Genomic DNA, 24,233 nt, shown 5'->3' with positions numbered 1-24,233 from the left:
TTTCAGACAGTGAAATAAAAACAATGTTCTCTCACTGTTTAGATTTTGTGTCTGTCATTCCCCCTCCCCCCTCCCTCTCCCTCTCTTAGGATCACTATGTGTGTGTGTGTGTGTGTGTGTGTGTGTGTGTGTGTGTGTGTGTGTGTGTGTGTGTGTGTGTGTGTGTGTGTGGAGGGGGTCTCTCTCACTCTGTGTGTGTGTGTCACCTTTTCTCTTGTGTTTTCATAATTTAACCCTTTCATATCATAGGCTATCACAAAAATCTATCACTTGTGAAAAATAAGTAAAAAACAAAAACATATATTATATCTTTAATTAAATACTGGTCTTCTGAACTTACAAAATTTTGAGCTGCAAAAAATATATTTGCACATAATTGAAAGTGATGTCCCAATACTTTTAATTGTTTTCTATAACACGGGCTTTAAAGAAGGTCATGTGATGTGTTTGCAAAGATCATGTATGACACCTCTTTAAACTAATTATTTATTGATAGAATTCAAATGGATAAAAAAATATAATTTCACATGATCTTATAAAAGTGGCTGTTTATAATAAACTTCCATAAATTATATGCACGCATATTACTCTTACCTGACACTGATATTAAAATCATTGTTGCGGTCTCTGTGATTTGGCTTAATTTATTTTTAAGAGAAGTGTAAGGATAATACAACTTCAGCATTTGGACAGTATTCTGCACTCACTTTGAAATTAACATTTGACATCATCTGACATTAAAATTAATGAATAAAATGTAATTGATCTCAGAGATGTGACTGTTGGCGTTCCTGGTCATAGCAGCACCAGTTGCTGCAGTTAATGAGGTGAATTCAAATGACTTTGACATAGTCCCTTTATTTATTTTTCCCATATTAAATGCCTATTGCCTGCTGTGCACAGTTAAGCTGATGCCACCGGGGTGGCGGTGCCCCCGGCTTGGGCCCGTCATCGCTGCTCGCAGCTTTAATTATTATTATTATTATTATTATTATTTTAACCCGACTATTTGGGCATTTTTGGTCCCCTTCCCATGCTCGAAAACTCTTGAAACTTTGCACACGCATCAGAATGCGCGGCCATCAGGGCCGGGCTGAGGCTGGGACCCGGGCGTGGCAGGGGGGCTCGACAGCGCCCCCTAAAATGGGGTCTGAAAACGTGGTCTATAAATCAAACACACTTGCACGTACATATATGAAACTCGGTACACATATAGAGCTCATCGGGCCGAACAACTTTCGTGCTCTAAGTTATGCGTCAGCCCAACAGGAAGTGAGCTATTATGGGTTGTTCGGAAAACGCATGCTCTGGAATTTACGATACTCCTCCTAGACGATTAACCCGATCAGCACCAAACTCGGTCAGCATGAAGTCAAGACACTGAGGATGCTAAATTGCAAGCGAATTTTTGATATCTCAAACGGTTTGGCCGTGGCGAAGAGACAAATTTATGGCGAGAAAAGGGAAACAGGAAGTGTGTTATAACTTTTGCATACATTAATTCATTTAGATGAAACTTCAGCTGTGTGTTCGTTGTAAGAGGCCGATCACATGGATATGACTTTTGTGAGTCAAAGTTATAGCGCCACCAACTGGCAGCAGGAAGTGTCACTTTTGTCCAAAGTGGGGGGTTAGTTTTATCTGCAGTCACCAAACTCGGGATATATATTGTACTTTTCGAGCCGGACAACTTTCTAATTTACAGTCATTAGCTGTGACCAACAGGAAGTCAGATAATTTGGTTGGAAGATAACAAGAAGTCGAAAGCGAGCTCTGAGTTTTTACCTTCTCCTCAAAAGCGATTCATTCAATCTCCTCCAAACTCAGACAACATGAAGTAAATATACAGAAGATGCTAAAATGCGAACGGTTATTGGATATCTCAAACGGTGTTCCCGTAGCAAAAGCCTAAAAAACACAAAATAAGCACACAAGTGCCTGGTTCATAAATAAGGCTATACTCCCACCTGCTGGTTATTCTATATATCACACTGGCTGTTTTTCTGTTTTTTTCCCCCTGTTTTTTCAACACTTATGCACTCCCTTAAATGACCAGTAGAGGGCAATATTGTATAAGTTTTCAAGCAAAAAACCTTGCCTCTGTGTGTGTGTGTGAATGGTTTTCTAGCCTGGTGGGGCCTTAAACCTGAATGCACACAGACTCATGGGGACTTCCCAATGGTACAGAAGCTTATAAATCAAACAGAATGAGTTCTTTTGAAGAAAGTTTTGTGTGATGGGTAGGTTTAGGGGCAGGAGCAGTGTAGGATGACAGAATATATGGTTTGTACAGCATAAAAACCATTACGTCTATGAGTCCCCAGAAAGATAGTGAACCAGACATGAGTGTGTGTGTATGTGTGTGTGTTTGTGGGTGGGTGTGTGTGTTGTGGATGGGGGATGGTGAATGGGCTTAACTGATAAGAGTTGCCTGCAGCATACTTCAGCATTACTACTGTGTGTGTGTGTGTGTGTGTGTGTGTGTGTGTGTGTGTGTGTGTGTGTGTGTGTGTGTGTGTGTGTGCGTGTGCGTGTGCGTTCTTTTTTCTAGCCTGGTGGGGACTTCAACCTGAATGCACACAGACTCATAGGGACACGTGTCACTGATTTCTACAGTGTGTGTGTGTGTGTGTGTGTGTGTGTGTGTGTGTGTGTGTGTGTGTGTGTGTGAGCCACTCTTCTGTCTAAAAAGATTACCTCTCAATGCTGTGCTTTGGCCTGCATTAAAGGATAAAACATTTTATTCTGGGTTTGAATTAAAAAATTACTGTATAAAACCAGTTTATTTGTAGGGCATTGACAATATTGTTTTATATAATTAGTTAAATAATTGTGTTAATACAAATAATTATTAATAAAAAAAAAAAAATATATATATATATATAGATATAAAAAAACACTACTAACAAAAGAAAAAAAACACATTTAATTGTCTATTTAAAAAAGTAGTGTGTGTAACTTAAAAAATGAGAAGATTAATGCCTTTTGTTTAAATATAAATATAGAATAACTAAATATAGAATAACCAGAAGGTGGGAGTGTAGCCTTATTTAGTAACCAGGTGGGATATGTCCTAGGGAACACTGTTTTGAAGATAAAACTATATTGTTGATATATTAAAACAGTGTTTTCAGACAGTGAAATAAAAACAATGATCTCTCACTGTTTAGATTTTGTGTCTGTCATTCCCCTCCCCCCTCCCTCTCTCAGGATCACTCTCTCTCTCTCTGTGTGTGTGTGTGTGTGTGTGTGTGTGTGTGTGTGTGTGTGTGTGTGTGTGTGTGTGTGTGTGTGTGTGTGTGTGTGTGTGTGTGTGTGTGTGTGTGTGTGTGTGTGTGTGTGTGTGGAGGGGGTCTCTCTCACTCTGTGTGTGTCGCCTTGTCTCTTGTTTTTTTCATAATTTAACCCTTTCATATCATAATTGCTATCAGCAATATCTATCACTTTATTGTGAAAAATAAGTAAAAAAATTTTTTATTATATATATAACACTGGTCTTCTGAACTTACAATATTTTGAGCTGCAAAAAATACATTTGCACATAATTGAAAGTGATATCCTAATACTTTTAATTGTTTTCTATAACATAGGCTTTAAAGAAGGTCATGTGCTGTGTTTGCAAAGATCACGTATGACACCTCTTTAAACTAATTATTTATTGATAGAATTCAAATGGATAAAAAAATTAAATTTCACATGAATTTATAAAAGTGGCTGTTTATAATAAACTTCCTTAAATTATATGCACGCATATTACTCTTACCTGACACTGATATTAAAATCATTGTTGCGGTCTCTGTGATTTGGCTTAATTTATTTATTTATATTTTAAAAAAATATTGAATGCCACACATATTGAAATAAAAACAAGCATGCTTTTTGTAGCATAAGACTGGTGAACAATCACAAGCTACGGTAGGTCAAAAACACATAAAGAGAAGTGTAAGGATAATACAACATCAGCATTTGGACAGTATTCTGCACTCATTTTGAAATTGACATTTGACATCATCAGAGATAAAATTAAAGAGTAAAATGTAATTGATCTCATAGATGTGACTGTTGTGGTTCCTGGTCATAGCAGCACCAGTTGCTGCAGTTAATGAGTTCAAATGACTTTGACATAGTCCCTTTATTTATTTTTTCCCATATTAAATGCCTATTGGCCTGCTGTGCACAGTTAAGCTGATGCCACCGGGGTGGTGGTGCCCCCGGCTTGGGCCCGTCATCGCTGCTCGCAGCTTTAATTTTGAGTTATTTTTTCCCAAAACAAGACAATAATTACTTGTCTAGTAAATGTTTCTTAATATAAGAATTTTTTAGATATTTAGACTAGAAACAAGACAAAAATACTAAGTAAGAAATCCATTTTTTGTAGTATGTGAAAATTCTTTTACATTTCCATTATTCTGACAGCTCTAAATCATCCCTGAAACCTAAACACACCCTGCCTGTTTCCATTAAAAACACTGAATGACTGCAAATCCCAATGGTAACTTTTTTTTAATTTTATATTCTGCAGTAAAGATTTATAAACACTGGTTTAGAAAACTTATCAATTATTTTTTACATGACTATGATTTTAATCTTAGAAATTTTTGAAGATAGTAATAATTTTATTCATCAAGGATGCATTAAATGGAAACAGACTTTGACATTTCTACAAAAGACTTTAAGCTGCTCTTTTAAACTTTTTATTTACCAAAGAATCCCGAAAAAATGTATCCATAAAAATAAGCAGCACAAGTTTTCAACATTGATGATAATACGAAATGTTTCTTCAACACTAAATGAGAATATCAGAATGAGTCTGAAGGATCATGTGACACTGAAGACTGGAGTAATGATGCTGAAAATTCAGCTTTGTCATCACAGGAAAAAAAGCTTTTAAAACGTATTAAAATAGTAATATTTCACAATTTGTACAGTTTTGACTGATGGATTTTATCAACATAAGAGACAGAAAAATCTTACCGTCCCCAAACCTTTTGAAAGGTATGTTTAATTCTACTATTAAGTTGGCAAGTAAGCTTAAATGGTTAATTTAGTGTTTTCTTTAATATATTCTCAGTCTTAGATATTTCACAGCACCGGTGAACTTTACCTTATGGTTGTCTGCCATCATTCTACCAGCCCACATCTCCTTGACCATCAGGTTCCACAGTTCACATTCAGATTTTAAATTAGCCTCGAATATCTCTTTCTTTAAGTTGTTCTTGATCTTTAGAGATGGGATCCTCAAAGGCAGGAACGGAGCAGTGGAGATCTTCACCTCCTGGGTTCACAAGATTCATAAGGTTACCACAAACACTAACTTCTCAGTTTGAATGGAATATCACTGGTATGAACAACACCAACATACCTCAATGTCCCTAAACCTGGTGATCTCAACATATCCAGGGCTGCCTGTGGTCAGCAGAAAGAGCCTCTTCTGAGTCATGGCAATTTTACCAACACCATAACTGGTCTTCACAGAACTGGACAGCTTGTACACACACTCATTGCGGTCCAGGCTTTCTAGGACCGTGGCAGGCAAGAGAACCTCCTGTGCTACTGCCTCAGTTTCTTTCCAGAAGGTGTAAAACACCCTAAACATCTCTGGCTCAATCTGCTTCTGCCCACCTGAGAAAGCAGAGGGTGAAACTAGACCAGAACGAAATGTTTTACATAAGGTCACAATAAACAAATTAATTCATTAAAATTGAAATAGTCAGCTATTTTTAAACAATAAGACACCAAGTAAATGTAATAAATATGTATAAGTTTTTTTTATATATATATTTTTTTTTAATTATCAGCAATATTATATTGTTCAGTTTGAAAATGTATACTCATTAATTAGCTATATTGAATGTTTGCTAAACACTGAAGATACAATTTAAATAAGCGTTAGAAGACAAAGCAAATGTAAAAATAGAGGAAATGAGCAAACTTATTGAGCTATAGAAATATCCAGTTGAGGCATAAATAATATTGACCAAAACAGATCCATTAAATTATATCTATTATTGATAAATAGCTGATATGATCATTTATTGTGCATCACTAATGACTTTACACATTAGCCATGCTTCCATCCAACTAATTTCATGCAAATTCTGAGATATTGCATAAAAAATGCTGTAAACGTGAAGATTTATGAATTTTAATTTAGATAATGTGCTCAATTTAGCTCATTTTTGTATCCGATAAGAAGATGCACGTAAACTACGATGGAACCACTGAATAAATCCCTTGAGAGAAAAAAAACAACAACTTGCATGAATTGGCCTCAACAGAGGATGTGATCGGATAGCTGGAAATGCCTGAGCCAAAGTCTGTGATTTGGTATAAAAAGATTAGCTATAATGTCCTCCCAGAACTGTCATGATTACGTTCATACAGAGTTAAGGTTGATATTACCCTGCCTGCTTCTCAAGAGTTATGCAATTCCTTTCTGCACTTTTTACCTCTAAAATTGACAATGATCGTAAACAAATCTGTTACACCTGCTTCATTATTTAATTCCTCTTGTTTTATGGTTCTTCTCTCACAACTTGATTCTGATTCTTTCAAAGGGGAGGTATCAAATATGAAAATCGACCACTTGCTAGATCCTATAAGTTTATCTAAATCTTGCTTTAATGTTTTGTGTCCTACTGCCCTCGGTATAATAAATTATTCATTGTAGATGGGGGTTGTTCCTAGATTTCTAGGCTAGGTTGTTCCAGCTAGATTAAATATGAAATATTCTGCTGTAACTTTTGTGCCAAAAAGAAAATGCTGCCCTCGACGACTTTAAAAAAATACTAGAATGCATTGTTGCGTCTTACTTGTATAACTACCTTACAATTAATGACCTATCTGAACCCCTTCAGTAAGTTTTACGTAAATATCTCACAATTCTGAAAGGCACTTGTCAGGGTGGCCAATGACTTGGTAATGGCTTCTGATTCTGGGGCTGTTTCCATTCTCATCCTTTTTTCAGTGGATGAGGATGTGATAAACTAATTTGTTGTCTCACAGATTGACTAATGTAAAGACCTTTTAGCCAGAGTTTCTAAATCTACACTTAACAAGGATCCTGCATCACTCCTATTTTGGAGTCTTTGCACTGGCTCCTAGTTAGGTTCTGTGTTGATTTTAAAATCATGATGCTGACATACAAAGCACTACATGGCCTGGCTCCACATTATTAATCCGAGTTACTAACTCCTTACGTTCCAAATCTGTGTCGCAAGACTGCACTCTTCACAATCTAACCAGCTGGCTGTTCCTCAAACCTGCTTAAAATCTATGGAATCTATAACAGGACTTTTTCTTCTTATGCTAGTATTCTTTGGAACTCTCTTATGCTTTAACTTTGAGAAGCTCAGACATTTAGGATATGGCGTACGCTTGGTGATTTTTGTTTATTTACTTAGTTTATTAATTTTTTCATGTACTATTTATGTTTGAGAACCTGCTTATAAAGGCATTATATTAAAAAAAAAGTGTATTCATTTCCCAGGGAGTGATGAGTTTGTTTTCTTGAACACATGGGATGGAAATATGTTTATGTGATATTCCAATTTTGCGCATAAGTTAAATTCGCACCTTTGAATGGAAGCGCACGCTCTACAGCTCAGACTTACCAACAGTGAGAGCTTCAAACAATCTCTGCGTGGTGGCCACGTCCCGCACAATCCCTGATTCCTGAGTGCATTTCACAAACTCCTCCAGCTGCATGGGGGCCTTGGGCAGCTTGAACTTCTTCACGTTATAGTCTGATTCCATATGCTCGCTCTTTTCATTGATCTTTACATGACTTATGAGCCGTTTGAGCTCAGATCTCTTTTGTGCCTGAACTCTCTCCTCTATTTGTAGAGAGTCAACCAGCATTTTTACCAGCTCTCCTGGAAAAATCGCAATATCTGTTTTATAAAGGTTCTGAAAGTCACTGAGGGCATCCAAGCGCTTAGAGTTCAGCATGTTGATGAGGCCGCGGAGGTAAAAGTATCTGGCTAGCAGGGAGGAATCATCAGGTGGGGTGGCTGATATGGCTTTGTTCAACTGGAGAATAAGATCTCCAAAGTAATGGCGCACGTTGGGGTAGTTAAAGGGAGGAGGGAAATCTGGGAGCTGGAAAATCTTGACTGGTCTGGCTGGTGTATTCAGAGCTTTTGGGATAAGGGATTTGCAAGGATGATCAGTAACATAAATATATTACGATAATCTTAATGCAATACAATAACACAACTAAGATGTGTAGATGAAAAACAAACACTACTCCCTTAAAAATAAAGGTGAGTTTTCACAGTGATGCCACAGAAAAACAGTTTTTGGTTCCCCAAAGAACCATTTTGTGAAAGGTTCTTTAAAGAACCATTTTTTTCTAACCATTTTATAGTCTAAAGTACCTTTTTGCACTACAAAGAACCTTTTGTGTAATGGAAAGGTTCTTTGGATAATAAAGGTTCTTCATGGAACTGTACACCCTGCCAAAGAACCATTTAAGAACCTTTATTTTTAAGAGTGTACTGCAGTTCTCTTACGCATTTCTGGAACAATCTTAGTTGAAGGCATGTGTTTCTCAGCGTTCAGGTTAGCTAGACTTGTGCTCAGACGTTTAGTCAGACCATTTTCTAATGAACCCCTTTTCAGAGCCATTTCCTTTATGGTGGGTCTGCGAGAGTTATCCACTGATCCCCTCCATCTACTGGAAAATGAAGATACAGAATTTTCAGATACTGTCTGCATGCACTAGGTGCTGGATTTTATAGACCTGTGGCCATGGAAGTGATTGGAACATCTTAATTCAACGATTTGGAGGGTGTCCCAATACTTTTGGCAATATAGTGTATGTTTGTTATGACCCAGTTGTTGTGGTTCTGGTTGTTTAGTTCTTTTGTTTATGTAGGTCTGATTGATGACTGGGGTGCGACTGTTTTTATCTATACAACTTTAAGTGAGGCAATTTGAAAAAACACGGATTCAACTTACTTTTGGTCATCTGTCCGAATACTACGCTCCATTCGGGTAAATGTATCCATCTTTCCATTCAAACACTCTTTCAAGAAGGAGTGGAAAATGTGTGTTTCCAAGACCTGTCACAACGAAAAAGCCATCAGTAGTTAAGTCTGGTTCTATTTCTGAAGGTAGTAGACCAGATACATTATTAACTGGAAAGTCACTTTTTTATAAAATGGTTGGTCCTCTGGCTCTCTGGTCTTGAGAAACTCATCAGTGTTAAAAACTCTGTGTTCGTAACTAAGGTAATGACTGACATCTCTGGGGAAAGAAGCACAATAATTTGTTTCATTTAGACATATGCAGAAGATTTAAATTTAGTAAGTTTAAAAGTCCGTTCTAGACTTCCCGCACATGACCTCACCGACCTAAATATGTTCACGATGAGCTCCAGGGTGATGTTTTGTATTTCCAAATTGAGTCTGTGTTGCCAAAGTCTTCTCTGCATCCGAACCTCATTAAGGTCTCCACAGATGCCCTGATGAACCACTTCCAGGTCATAGTGTAATTGAAGACCTTTCCTTCTGCATGAAGAGCCAGCAAAACAATTACAAACCTGACATGCTGTCAGGATATAACGGGACCTGGTCTCGCCAGCTGGGTCTGATAATGTGACTCTAAAAAAGACTCTTTGACTTAGTTAGTAAGACTGAATTTATTGACTAGCTGTATCTTACCGGCTCTTAAAACTCTGAGCAGCTGCCTGTGGGGCCTCTGGGACCTCAACGCAATGGCAGCGAGAGCAGGACACAGTTCCCTCATCAATATCAATCAGAATAAGGTCATCAGCTTCCTGATAAACGGACAGTGATTTCACAGATCACAAATCACAGAAGTTAACAGTATGCGTTCTAGTATGTAAGAAAGAGCATAATGGTTGAATATGGAAATAAAGTAAAATGAGAAATGGCCCTTACATGCCATTTCTAAAAAAAAATGTTTTTCATTTTTTAAATCTTTTTTTTTTTTAAATTAAAAGTGGATTAAAAAAAAGTGATTACTCCACCACCTGCGTGGCATCATCAGCCAATGTGGTTAAACAAAAAAGAAACGGTTGTGATAAGCTAGTTGCTTTCTTTAACGGTGCATCGTATGGAAGTTCAGCAGCGAGTCGCATCGTTCGAAAACACTCCCCTGATCAGCTCAAAGTTTGTTTGTCTTGTGCCCTTTGTTTGTCTGGACCACATGGCTGACACCTGGTGTCTGAGTTGTCATGCCATTCCCCTACGTTACATTATCGTATTTGATTAATTTATTTACGTTTTCCCCCTCCCCCTTTCTTTTGCTGCCCTGCTCCTCTGTCTGCTTTGGCTGCCAGATCCCTGTTGATCCCTGTTCCTGTTACACCCTTTCTGCTCCATTTTGGAACATCCCTGCCCACCAGCCCCAAGATTCCAGTTTACCACAGCCCTACCTCTGCTCTCCAAGTTCACACTCTCTTCAAACCCAAGGATGGGATTGGCAGGCAGGGGAGCTGGGGAGGGAAAAAAGGAAACTAATCTATCTATCTATCTATCTATCTATCTATCTATCTATCTATCTATCTATCTATCTATCTATCTATCTATCTATCTATCTATCTATCTATCTATCTATCTATCTGTCTGTCTGTCTGTCTGTCTGTCTGTCTGTCTGTCTGTGTCTGTCTGTCTGTCTGTCTGTCTGTCTCTCTATCTGTCTGTCTGTCTGTCTATCTATCTATCGGGCTCAATCCGAGGGGCGGGATGAATGGCTCTTTCAAACTCCCTCTGCACGCAATAGGATAGCGTTATAATCAACCATAGCAACAAAGGTGACACGGAGCTAGTTGAAGCTAGTAAACATGTGAAGATTAAACTTTTGACGTATCCGGTTGGCAAAACTCCGAACACATCTTCCCTTTTTAATAATAATAATAATAATAATAATAATAATAATAATAATAATAATAATAGTAATAGTAATAGTAATAAACAAAGATAGTGTTTTAGAACACAAAACGTACTCGGTTACTTTCGTAACCTCGGTTCCCTGAGAGAGAGGTTCCTCGTATTACGTATGGGAAAAACTCCTTTTCTCGAGAATGTGAAGCAAAATTTTATTAATAAAGGTATCTATGTAAAGCGCAGTGAGCTGCACGGCCATAGCCCAGCGCGAGGAGCGCTCTGATTGGCCGGGCCGCGGCAACTGCAGGAACCTATGGTGAGGCGGCTGAGAGGAACGAACCAATGGGGGGCGTTCCAGAAGCCCGCCGAAAAAGGTGCTTATATTTGCATACAGGAGGCTATATAAGACCCTAATTCGCCATAGGTGTCAGGTTTTAAGATCGACTGAAGCGATACCTGAGAAGCATAAACACGGCACGGAACGTAATACTCGTTCCTCTCTCTCAGGGAACCGAGGTTACGAAAGTAACCGAGTACGTTCCCTTTCGAGAGAGGTTCCTCGTATTACGTATGGGAACACAATGTAAAGCGCCGTGTGTGCTGACTGACCCAGTATACCCAAAGCACATGTTATAAACCCCCGAGACACCGACAGAGGCGGCTTATAAGGGGAATGAAGAACCGGAAGAGTCGGTTCGTTTGAACAGCTGATCGGACATAGTCGGATCTTATGATGAATGAATAAGTGCTTGAGGGCTAATGTGTACAGGCCAAAACATAAGGCAATCTGTTTGTCAGGGTCTAGAAAGAGCCTAGATGGAGAGAAGCCCTGCTTGTAGAGCTGGAACCTCCAACTTGTAGAATCTGATAAAAGTGGACGGAGAGGCCCAGCCTGCCGCCGCACAGATATCTTCCAAAGAAATGCCACACGACCAAGCCCAAGATGAGGCCATGCCTCTAGAGGAGTGGGCTTGAATGCCTGTAGGACAGGTTAGGTCCTAGACCTATATGCTAGTGGGACTGCATCCACTATCCAGTGTGAGAGTCTGTTTCATGACAGCACAAACTTTAGTGCGGCCACCGAAGCAATGAAGAGCTGATCCGACTGCCTGAAGGGGGCGGAGCGCTCTAGATACAATCTCAATGCTCTGACTGGGCAGAATAGGTTTGCGTCTTATTCTCTCTGAGACGCGGGTTAAGCAGTGAAAAGACCTGCATACTGAAGGGGTTGATAGCACTTTCAGCATAAAACCATGCCTCGGTTTGAGCACAACCTTGAAGTTGCTGGACCCAAACTCAAGACAGGAAGGGCTCACGGAGAGTGCAGGTAAGCCACCCAGTCGCTTAACCGAGGCCACAGCCAGCAGAAAAACGGTTTTGAGTGATATGTGCTTCAAGCTCGTGGTCTGAAGTGGTTAGGAGGGGGAACTCTTCACGGCCTCCAAAACCATGGCGAGGTCCCAAATAGGGACCGAGGTAGGGGCAAGGCGGGCTGAATCTCCTGGCCCCTTTAAGAAAACACACAATAAGATCACTTTTCCCTAGTGAATGTGCCGCGATCGGAGCGTGGCTAGCTGCTATGGCGGAGACACACACCCCGAGTATGGAGGGGGGGACAACCCGCGTCCAGTAGCTCTTGGAGAAAGCGAGCAGTTCCGCCAGTTCGCATGAGTGTGCGTCGATGTTTCGCGTAGCACACTGGTTAGAAAACCACTGACCACTTCAAAGCAGAGCTGCCAGATAGCAGGGGCTCTAGCTTCCGAAATAGTGTTCATAACTTGTCAGAGAGGTTCCCGGATACCGTTGATGGGCCATACGTGGAGGGCCCACAGCTCGGGATTGGGATGCCAGATCTTCCCTTTCGTTGGCGGAATAGGCCATGGGGCTGTGTCTGACAGCTGAAACAGTTTCAAGAACCATGTGCGGTTCTTCCAAAGTGGGGCTATTAAAAAGCACAGGCTTGCAGCTGGATCGCGATCGGAGGGAGCATATAGAGGGAGTCTGGGCCAACATGGGCCAGGGCATCCCTGCGTTTGCAGAAAAAATATTGGGCAGCGTGTGCTGTGTGAGCTGAATCGTTTGCAGGTAAAGGGACCATCCCCCTGGGGACATTGAGTCTTGAGTCTATGACAATGACTGTACTGATAAGCCTGCCCCTCGAAGGCGAATCTCAAGAATGGCCTGTAGAGGGGGTTATCGTAACGTGAAGTGTGCGTTTTTCAGATCTATTGAGAAAACCCAATCCCCGGGGCGAATGTGCGCGAGGATTTGTTTCACCGTCAGCACCTTGAAACGAGCGTGTAATAAGTGCTTTGTTCAGATGCCTGGAAAATGGGCCTGAGACCGCCATCCATTTTCGGCATGAGGAATTAGCGACAGTAAAAACCTGACTCGCTAGCGTCGGGTGTACTGTTTCCGCCGCTCTCTCCTTTAACAGTTTCAATGCCTCAGCGAAAAGCACGTGACTGACACTGTTTCTTACTGAGGGCTCGACCACGGCTTGAATCGCGGGGTCTGCGAGCAAAACTGTAGCGAGAACCTCGTTTTATATGTTCAACACCCAATATTATATACCAGGAATGGCCTGCCAGGCCTGGGCTCGTGAAGCCAGGGGTTGAATTAGATTCGGGGGCTGGCCGCTTAGTAATAGGGGCCTGTTAGCCGGGTTGCTTGTGCTGTAACACTGCTTGTAACACTGTGGGGATAGTGTTAGTTTTGGCGGTGCAGGCTTTGCAGTGGGTGCGCGCCTCACATTTATATTGTGTGTGCGAGAGTGAACTTTGTGAAAAGTGCTTGGGTGCAGGAGTGCAGACTGTAAAGTGGGCACATTTCCTACATAGAAAGCTCTTTTGTGTGTAGTGTAAACAATGTGTAGTGGCGCACAACCTACGTAGAATACCCACGGTGCAAACCAGTGAGCAAATCCACAGGGGTAAACGCACACAGCATTAGTGTGCAGACGAGCGTGTTTAACACAGGCTAGTTGACTGCAATATTTCATCTCCAGTCACTTAACTTAAGGGAACTGGGAGAATGTAAGGAAGTGCGGGTGGTATGTGAGCCATTCCACAATGCCGTTATGTTCTAGTCTAGACTGAAAGCGCGCATGCAGACAAGCGTGTTTGACCACAGGCTAGTTGACTGCAATAAGGCTAGTTGACTTTATATGGTGTAATCCGGCCGCGGCGGGATTTATTTGTGATTTTGTGAGGCTGAATTAACAGTGCTTATGTAGGGGTGCACACTGTGTAGTGGACACTTTGTCTACAGAGTAAAAACCTTTCCAGCCGCCTGAATAAAGGGGACTGGAAGTGATAGAGTGAAAAAAGGGCTTAGCTTGGCAGCCATTTTCCGACGCCCTTATGCTCTGACAGTGAGCGCGTGCTATGACGTAAGTCGCGCTCTAGTCAGCAACGCGCTGTGGAAGGGGCGCGCGCGCGGTATCATGACAAGGCAGCCATTACAACTTCCTTGGCAGTAAGCGAGCGCTGCAGCGACATTGTTCTTGACATACCGACAGCCCGAGCTCGCTCGTCTAACTTACTCTAGTATTCTCTGTCCGCAGCGCTTCAGCATGACGGCAGTAGAATGAGCACGGCGAGAGCTTCGGCTCGAGTTAGTTTATTCACTCTAGTATTCTCTGTCCGCGGCGATAGAGCGACAGAACGAGAGAATTGGAAGCGTGAGGAAAAACTCTGTCCGCGGCGCTTTTAGCACGGCGAGAGCTTCAGCTCGAGTTTGCTTATTCACTCTAGTATTCTCTGTCCGCGGCGATAGAGCGACAGAACGAGAGAATTGGAAGCGTGAGGAAAAACTCTGTCCGCGGCGCTTCTAGCACGGCGAGAGCTTCAGCTCGAGTTTGCTTATTCACTCTAGTATTCTCTGTCCGCGGCGATAGAGCGACAGAACGAGAGAATTGGAAGCGTGAGGAAAAACTCTGTCCGCGGCGCTTCTAGCACGGCGAGAGCTTCGGCTCGAGTTTGTTTATTCACTCTAGTATTCTCTGTCCGCGGCGATAGAGCGACAGAACGAGAGAATTGGAAGCGTGAGGAAAAACTCTGTCCGCGGCGCTTCTAGCACGGCGAGAGCTTCGGCTCGAGTTAGTTTATTCACTCTAGTATTCTCTGTCCGCGGCGATAGAGCGACAGAACGAGAGAATTGGAACCGTGAGGAAAAACTCTGTCCGCGGCGCTTCTAGCACGGCAAGAGCTTCGGCTCGAGTTTGTTTATTCACTCTAGTATTCTCTGTCCGCGGCGACAGCGCGACTGAACGAGAATTGGAAGCGTGAGGAAAAACTCTGTCCGCGGCGCTTCTAGCACGGCGAGAGCTTCGGCTCGAGTTAGTTTATTCACTCTAGTATTCTCTGTCCGCTGCGATATCGCGACTGAACTAGAGAAGAGGAAGAGTGAGGAAAAGCTCCGTCTGTCCGCGGCGCCTCCTCAGTGCGACGGTATAGTGACGAGAGCTTCGGCTCGAGTTCGCCTATTCACTCTAGTATTCTCTGTCCGCGGCTGTAGCGCGACGGAACGAGAGAAGAGTGAGGACAACTCTGCGGCAGCGGCGGAAGAAGAGCCGCGGCGGCGGCAGAGTGAAGAGAGCTTCGGCTTGAGTGTGCTCATGTCCTCTAACATTCTCTCTTTCCGCGGCGCTATACAGCGCGACGGGACGAGAGCAGAGGGAGAGTGAGAAGAGCTCCGTCTTTCCGCGGCGCTTAACGACGCAGCGGAACGAGAGAGTCCTCGAATAGAACAAGCCTGTAAGCTCTAGAAGTGGCGTTGCAGCGGCAACACACACACAAACACATACAACACTCAACATAGACACAGTTTAAAGGATATATAACGCCGGATGGCGTAGCTGGAACGGCAGAGAAGGCGGAGAGGGAGTCCGTCGTCCTCAGCTGCAGGTTCCGCTGGTGCCTTTTCAACGGCGGCGCTTCTTCCGGAGATCAGCGAAGGTATCGCTGAAGGAGATAAAATCTGACACCTATGGCGAATTAGGGTCTTATATAGCCTCCTGTATGCAAATATAAGCACCTTTTTCGGCGGGCTTCTGGAACGCCCCCCATTGGTTCGTTCCTCTCAGCCGCCTCACCATAGGTTCCTGCAGTTGCCGCGGCCCGGCCAATCAGAGCGCTCCTCGCGCTGGGCTATGGCCGTGCAGCTCACTGCGCTTTACATAGATACCTTTATTAATAAAATTTTGCGTCACATTCTCGAGAAAAGGAGTTTTTCCCATACGTAATACGAGGAACCTCTCTCGAAAGGGAACTAGTGTTAGGCTACTATTAGCACACAAGCGCAACTCTGGCTTCATTATGTTAAGCACCGCCCACCGACTTTATACATGAAGTAATAGGCCTGACCAGAGTTTGGTTTTTACAAGAGGATGGATATCCGAACTGAGCCCGACGGTACCCGACGGGCCGGGCCGGGTTCGGACAGATATTTAGAAATGACGTTCGGGTTCGAGTCAGGCTCGGTCACGTCAGCTCGATAAGGCATTGAACCTTTTAAATTTAAAACTGCTTATTATGCAAGTAGCCAATGGGTCTGTTTAACTTGATGCAATGGTTTGTTTTTGTGATTAAAATAAATGTAAAATATTACCCTAACATCCGTCTTCCTGCATGCGGAAATTTGTTTATGTCGCCGTGACAACAACAAGCACCTCGTGCCTGCAGTATCCTTGTCATTCCAGTGAGCACAACTTCAGCTGCTGGCAGCAGGAGGACAGCCTTGAAGCCATCCACAGATGATGCAATCCTTTTTCTGCATAAACCTTGATTAGCTTAAACTTTGATGGATAGATTATGTAAATAGATCCCATGTTGCAGTTTAGTAACCATACAGTTTGAGAAAAATGGTAAGATGACTTTCGTTTTAAGCATTTCAATTGTGTTACGTTAATGTTTTGTTCTGTTAGCTTGAGCCATTTTTAGCAGACTTCTGTTCATTTAATTTCAGTCGGCTATTTGATTGGGCTCTGTATAACGTTTGATGGCCCATACGCGTGCTGATGCGCTCGTCTGTAAACATTTCAGAATGCTTTTGTACAGTTGCTTAATAAAAGCGGCCTTTCCACACAAACAAACATAGGTACATGCGTCATTAGTATATGAGGGGAAAAATTTTTTTTTAACTGTCGGGCTCGGACATAAATATTTTAATGCCTGTCGGGCTCGGGTCGGGTTCGGTTACTGCTCTGTTGGACGCGGGCTAGGCTCGGACAGAAAAATGCGGCCCGATCCGCACTCTAGTTTTTACAGCTCAGAAGTGTATTGAGAGTTGCTAGACGACACTCGCGGCAGATTAGATTTGCTGCCGCTAGGGTGCGTCTAGATTTCTAGGCTAGCGGACCAGTTTACAGTAAAAAACTCTAAATAAGTTAATAGGGAACATTTCTTATGCTTTACCATGGCAACTTCCTCATAGTGGCTTATGTGGCATCCCATGAGGAAGGCAGTCGGAGCCATAACGAAGTCAAGCATCTGTTGGGACAGGATTGGCACCAGTGGGTGCTGCCAGCTCAGGGGCCGAATATACAGCATGAAGCACTCAGCGATCAGGGTCAGTTTGGACCAGTCCGAGGAAAAGAACACCATACGCTGCTCTGTGAGTATACTGGCTATGATCTACAGGGAAACAGAGACATGCTAAATTATTCCTATTTGATGTTGACTAAGAATTTCAGTAACATGTTTGTTTAATCAAAAATGTCTTCAATTTAAAGAGAAAAAAAATCCATTCCATTGAACTATTTTCCATTTTTCCCTCAGAAAAATTTGCATCTAAAATTTACTGGTGAACCTTTTCCTTATTAGCGGTTTGAGTGAAAATAAACAGTCAGTGTTAATTCAAACTGCTAACATGGAAACTATCCAGCTATTTTTGTTTCCAAGCAATCCTATCTATTATACCTGCAGCAGCTCTCTGGGCTTGAAGCAGAGGAACGGTAGATGCAGGTCCAGATCAATGACGGGATGATTTTTATCTTCTTTGGATGGAAGGATAATGGTCAGAGGTAGCAAGGTGAACATCTGATAAGAAAAAAATATGTAAATATACTTTACATGTATTATTTATTCATCAGATCTTCTCATGGCATTACAGTTTTAATCAGCTCTCTGAATTTTGTAAACTTTAGATGCCTAAAATGAACACACCACATGCAGCTGACCAGGAGGAGGAACTGGGACCAAAGCTAGTTTAGCAGAGAATTCCTTCACTCGCTCTTCCATATCAGTCATTTGGCAGATTTTGAGCTGCCTGAAGAGGCTGCGGATTGGAGAATGAAAACTTAGGTAATGGAGAAAAAAAAATGCAGAAACAACTATGACATTTGCAAGTTGATTTGTCTGAAAGTGTGACTATTGTGATGTCAAAACTGGCAAATAAAGTTCAGAATATTTATGAAGGCAGAATGCAGTTCATGATGTATGCCCATGTAATACTGATGACTGTTGTGATACATATACTTAAATATTTTCCTTTATAATATGTGAATAAAAGTCCTGAATCTTGGCCTTACCTGGACAGACAGTCCTTGAGAGTATTGTAAAATGGGTGTTTTGAGATAACACATATCGCATAAGCAGTGTAGAGTTGTGGAGACTTGTAAGTGGGCCGGTGTCCATTTTGATACAACATCCCTTCCTGTATAACAGGGTTTAAAACGAAATATATATATATATATATATATATATATATATATATATATATATATATATATATATATATATATATATATATATATATATAATTATATCTATACTAATGGATCCAGCCCATGTCTTTAAGTGGTTAACCTTTATAAAAAACCATAACTAACAAACATTACATTCACGGATCTGGCATAACATTGTGATCTAATATTGTACTGGTCCCCCTTTTGGGCCAAAGAGCCCTGACACGGTGAGGCATGGACTCCACTAGAACCTTGAAGGGGTGCTGTGGTATCTGGCACCAAGATGTTAGCAGCAGATCATTTAAATCCTTTTAAGTTGTGAGGTGGGGCCTCCATCGATCAGACTTGTTTGTTCAGCAGGATTGAGATCTGTGGAATTTGGAGGCCAAGTCAACACCTCAAACACATTGTTGTGCTCCTCAGACTATTCCTGAATCATTTTTCCTTTGTGCCAGGGGCCAGGGTGGATTATCTTGCTGAAAGATGCCCCAGCCACCAAGTAATACCGTTTCTATAAAACGGTGTACATGGTCTGCAAACATTGCTTAGGTAGGTGGCACGTATCAAAGTAACATCCACATGGATGGCAGGACTCAAGGTTTTTCAGCAGAACATTGCCCAAAACATCACACTGCCTCTGCCGGCTTGCTTTCTTCCCATAGGGTGCCCTGCGATGCACTGTGTATTTACTTCTTGAGCAATTTGAGCTACAGTAGCCTGTCTTTTTGATCAAACCACACAAGCCAGCCTTCGCTCCCGATGTGCATCAATGACCCATGGCCACCTATGACCTTGTCGCCGGTTCACCACTGTTTCTTCCGTGGACCACTTTAAATAGATACGGACTACTGCTGACCGGGAACACCCCACAGGATCTGCAGTTTTGGAGGTGTCGTCTATTCATTGCACTTTGGCCTTGTCAATCTCACTCAAATCCTTACACTTGCCCATTTTACCTGCTACTGACACATCAGCTTTGAGGACAAAATGTTAACTTGCTGCCTATTACATCCCACCCACTAACAGGTGCCGTGATAAAGAGATAATCAGTGTTATACACTTCACCTGTATATAACTTGGATGCAAACCAACAAAATACAAACAGTAATAAACTTTAAGAAAATCTGGAGCAACTTCCAATTACCATGTCACAATAATTCAGGACACACTCATAAACAGCAGGTAACATTCAGCGCAGGTGATCTGTCAATACACAACCATAACGAGAGGCAATAAGAATCTGACCTGTATTGATCTATAATACTGGAGAACTACTCCATGAGACTGATTTCCAAACACGTCAGTGAAGACTAGGAAGTGAAACTGTTCCACCTTTTGCTCCTGAGTTACCTGAAGCCCTCCTGAGTTAGAAGAAAGAAAGAAATGAATATTAGTCCAATTTAATCATTCTAAAAGAATGTTAATGCTACTGTGCACTGAACTATTTAACATTTACAGCATGAATTGTTCTTTATATTGCTGTCTGTGTCCTTTGCCCTCTTCTACAGAAATGTTATACTTTTTCTAAAGTATTACAGTGTGAAATGTATGAAGGTCTAGGTAGAACAGAACTGCAGCAGACACACAGACAAACTTTGGCACACAATTTAGTTTCACCTGGAAAGCAAAGATGTGGCAGAGCCACCAGATCCAGGTCTTTGGGAACACTGACATCCTCTGTGATTTCGTCCTTAGGGTTTCCAGTGTTAATAACAGGCTTATCAGTTTTCTTCTTAATGAAGGAGCATCGCAGCTGAGTCCGGTTAAAATTTCCCACGGCCGGTTCACTGACACTATCTTTGAACACAAAAGGAGGAGCACAGACCTGTATGACCTCAGGATCAAGCTGAGGTAGAGGACCTCCATTTACCTGCAGCAAAGAATACAGAAAATCAAAGCAAATTTACTCATAAAGTCACAGAGTGCATGGTGACTCTTCATGATGATTTTAAATGTGTATCTATTGTCCATGATTCACTTGTTCTACAACCCAAATGTCCCATAATTTACTGAAATAAAGTGAGTATTTGAGCATTTGTGATTAACATAATCAATGGGAACAACATCCCTTATGTAAAATAAAGTTTTTGCAGGCACACTGATACAGTATAACTTGAGACTTCATTTGATGTAAATGTAAACATTAATTTAAACACGTCAAAAGCAATATTTAATTCTTTAGGTGCACTTTTTAAATATATATTAAAGGTTCTATATAGAAATGTAAAGGGTTATTTCAGGTTCTTAATACATAGAACTTTTAATGGGTTCCCATCATGGGATCATTTTATGGATTTTTTAATTTTAATGACATTTTTTTATTTTAATTACATACTTTATTACTATAAAAAGTGGAAAATACCTATATACTATATACTTATATACTAGAAAAATGGAAATAACCTATTAAACATAAAAGTATTATGCAATAATTTAAGACATTACATATTATAATATGCCTTTTTTTAAAAGCGTGTGCTATGGCACCTTTCACAATGCAACATGTAAATATTTTTTTCAAAATAGCTACTTCCCATTAATAAAAATAAACATTTATTTAAATAACCCTTTAAACAAATTAAGAAATATAGGATGAACCTAAAAACGAAACCAAGATGCACCACAATCATGAATTCCATCACATAATATTTTATAACAATGTGCCTGTCTCATCATGTCTCATGAACAAGATGTTTTGTCCCTTTAGAAAAGTCATAACACAAAACATAAGACGCCAACCACACACACATAGACTAATCAGGATAAAAAAAAATATGGTAATTTGTTACAGTTACATCAAAAACCAAAGCAATCAGATTACAATTGATCTATATTTGGTAAAAATGGGAATACAGGATTACAATGGTTTCACTTAGAACTAAATAAATATTTGTACATAATAACACTATATTGACAGTAAGTAAAGTATGGATCGCAGTTATATCCGTCTGACTGTGGATAATCTGAGGATCAGATGGGCCAACTAATAAAAAAATAACATTTCAATTAATTGCAATATGGCTGATAAAATAAAATAAAGACACGTAACTCTTACTTCACAGTTAAACGCAACACTCTTACTTTTGTTTTCAACATTAGTGTATAATATAATAAATATTATATATTATAGTGGATAATATAATCTCTTAAGGAAAAAAACTATCAAGGAAAACATCTGCCTAGACCCCCTCCTAGTGTTCATTATATTAAACACAAATAAAAAAAACTACATTATTGCAAGAACCTGTTACCCCCTTTTTGAAAATCTATATGAAAATTCACTATCCAAACTTAAATGGTTCCAATTCAAGAATGCTTTGCAATATAGACATACGTTTGGTCTCATTTTAAAGAAGACAGTCAGCAGAGTATTGCTCAAGTGAAAAAAAAAAAGTATAAAAAAGTTATGGAAGTTTACACTTACTGTAATTAAAATTCTAAAATTATTATCAAATTAAAGCCATATGTCTAATCAATTGGTGTTCCAAATTTGAAGTTGATATCCCAAAAATGTAAGTTCCCTAAACAAAAAAGATTTTGTTTAGGCGCTGAAAAGTGTTTATCTTGTTGCGACAATGTGGTGACATTCTCTGTGTCGCAGCATATATTAAAGCATGCTCATGTCATATTATACCAAGAGAATATGCCAAGAGTAAGGGTCAGAAAGTTTACGCATTAAAAACAGCTGGAGGAATTTATTTTTAATATAATCTAATTTCATAACGTTCATACTGTTGAAAAAAATATAAAATGGACTGACATTGCTAATAAAAACAATTGTTCTAAACAATTCAATTTTGTACTGTCGGGTTACATTTGAAATATTTGATGAAACGGAAATTTAAAATTTACATGTTAAGAGATAATGAAAAAGGACAAAATATATTTGCAGATACATTAACAAGGTCATTGTCAGGTATATTTTATAAAAAGAACAGTAATCTAGCTTGTATTGTTGTGTTACTTTTGACCCACGGCCACCTGTGTGTTACATTCATCAACTGACTGACAAGGTCGAAAGTAACAATGTGCAACTTAGGTCCAAAGTGAAATTATACTTAAGTTTTCCTACATTTGTACAAAATACCACCAAAACATATCAGCAAAACATATATCTCTGTCTAAAATATTATCATTTAAAAAAATGTTTTTCTGAAAAAATGTTACTTTTGCCCCTGCTCTCATTTGTAACTGAATCCAGGTTTAACTTAACCCTCCCAACTATCTTATTCTACCTGAGACAGCTCCTTCAGTTTATCATTCGAAAGTCCAACAACGACACATGCTTCCAGTAATCCTGAAGGCAGACCGTCTGCCATTGAGAATCAAAAGGATTGTCACTCCTGATTAAGATCTGCAATACACAGACAAACAGAGAGAAAATACATTCATTTTCATGTAAAAATCTCTTATTTGTAGCCTAGTTCGTAGGTTGCAAATTTTAATCTGAAAGAAGTAGAACATTTTTGCTTAACACATATTGTAGAATGGGGTAACCTATAGAATATGCAATTTTAAGGTAGACATAACTAACATCTCATATAAATCCCATAAATCAGCCCTAACACAACAAGTAAGCAACTTCTAACCCGGATAACCTTTTAAAAGACCACAGATCCCAGGCATGGGGTTGTGGAAACAAAGAAGAAAGAAAGCTATGACTCCCTGGAAAACACACATGGGAAATGGGTGTGTATCAGTATCACTAATCTAATTTTCCTTCTCTGGAAGTTCCAGGGTTAAATTAGACTCATGTGTGTTGCAAGAGTAAATTTTATCAGCTAAAGAGCAGGCTACAATATTTGAATAGCGAATTCGCAGTAGAACACATTCAAATGTAGCTATTTTAAACATGCACTCAATCCACAACTGAAACAACATTCAACTACCTCATATTATTATTAGTCAATGCAGTGCTTCATATATTAAACATTATTGCTACGCGCAATATCTATACAAGTTATAATAAATACGAATAAGTGGAGTGTTCACATACGACGAGTAGCTGCATGTTGTTCTCTATGAACAGATAAAGTTGCGGAGAAAACATCACCTTGTAGGCTATTCTACTCAATCTTTGCTATAAAGATAACGCACACACCTTTGTGGATCATCTGTATTCCGAAAGTGAAATTACGCACCGGGACAGTTGGAGATAAATGAACAGGACACCCAAAACGCGCTCCAGCAAACGGAGCAATGTGATCTGCGCATGCGCTCTAAAGTCAACAGGTACGTCGTACTCTATGGCCAGGTGCTACCTTTGTGGTGAGGCAAAATGTAATGAAAAGTCATTGCGAAAATCACTGTACACTTCACAAGTAATATGACCCTTTAGTTTTTTAAGCAGAAATCCTACGTTGTTGTTGTGAGCAATTACCGAACATAAAATATAGTTTTAAACACCTTTTATACTGACAAACATTTCTTAGAATTGGAACGTAGAATCAGAAATAACTTCTCATAAAAACTATTAGTAAGAAAATATGCTCATTATATAGTTTAATAGAATATAAGTTTGTAGAAATAGAATAGAAGTTTATAGAAATAATAATAATAATAATAATAATAATAATAAACAAAGTTTCAATCCCCATCTTTTACCTTATTTCTTCATGAAATACGCTCACATCTGGATCAAATGACGCTTTAAATTAATTATAGGGAGAGTTCACCCAAAAATGAAAATTCGG

The 24,233-nt window shown here is 40.2% G+C and overlaps 1 protein-coding gene across 2 annotated transcripts in view; it reads right to left on the bottom strand.

The window, feature by feature from the left end:
• Positions 1-23,759, bottom strand: part of dennd3b (DENN/MADD domain containing 3b) — a 37,244-nt gene extending 13,485 nt beyond the window's left edge. Inside the window, exons 1-16 of one of the 2 annotated variants that reach the window (XM_067448493.1) lie at positions 23,642-23,759; positions 22,776-22,894; positions 20,158-20,410; positions 19,786-19,901; positions 18,385-18,509; positions 18,020-18,131; positions 17,774-17,893; positions 17,270-17,488; positions 9,666-9,781; positions 9,357-9,512; positions 9,153-9,249; positions 8,962-9,065; positions 8,514-8,677; positions 7,614-8,138; positions 5,363-5,643; positions 5,105-5,275 (exon numbers count right to left, since the gene is read on the bottom strand). In XM_067448493.1, coding sequence (XP_067304594.1) covers positions 5,105-5,275; positions 5,363-5,643; positions 7,614-8,138; positions 8,514-8,677; positions 8,962-9,065; positions 9,153-9,249; positions 9,357-9,512; positions 9,666-9,781; positions 17,270-17,488; positions 17,774-17,893; positions 18,020-18,131; positions 18,385-18,509; positions 19,786-19,901; positions 20,158-20,410; positions 22,776-22,859 — 2,643 coding nt within the window. In that variant the 5' untranslated portion in view covers positions 22,860-22,894; positions 23,642-23,759. The remainder of the gene's footprint in view (positions 1-5,104; positions 5,276-5,362; positions 5,644-7,613; positions 8,139-8,513; positions 8,678-8,961; positions 9,066-9,152; positions 9,250-9,356; positions 9,513-9,665; positions 9,782-17,269; positions 17,489-17,773; positions 17,894-18,019; positions 18,132-18,384; positions 18,510-19,785; positions 19,902-20,157; positions 20,411-22,775; positions 22,895-23,641) is intronic. The other variant, XM_067448494.1, reaches the window with a different exon arrangement.
• Between the last annotated feature and the right edge of the window lie 474 nt (positions 23,760-24,233).

The sequence above is a fragment of the Pseudorasbora parva genome, chromosome 7 (genome assembly GCF_024679245.1).
Source record: "Pseudorasbora parva isolate DD20220531a chromosome 7, ASM2467924v1, whole genome shotgun sequence".
Classification (NCBI taxonomy): domain Eukaryota; kingdom Metazoa; phylum Chordata; class Actinopteri; order Cypriniformes; family Gobionidae; genus Pseudorasbora; species Pseudorasbora parva.
Note: the sequence above shows the minus strand (reverse complement) of the source record. Positions and strands in the feature narration are given on the sequence as shown.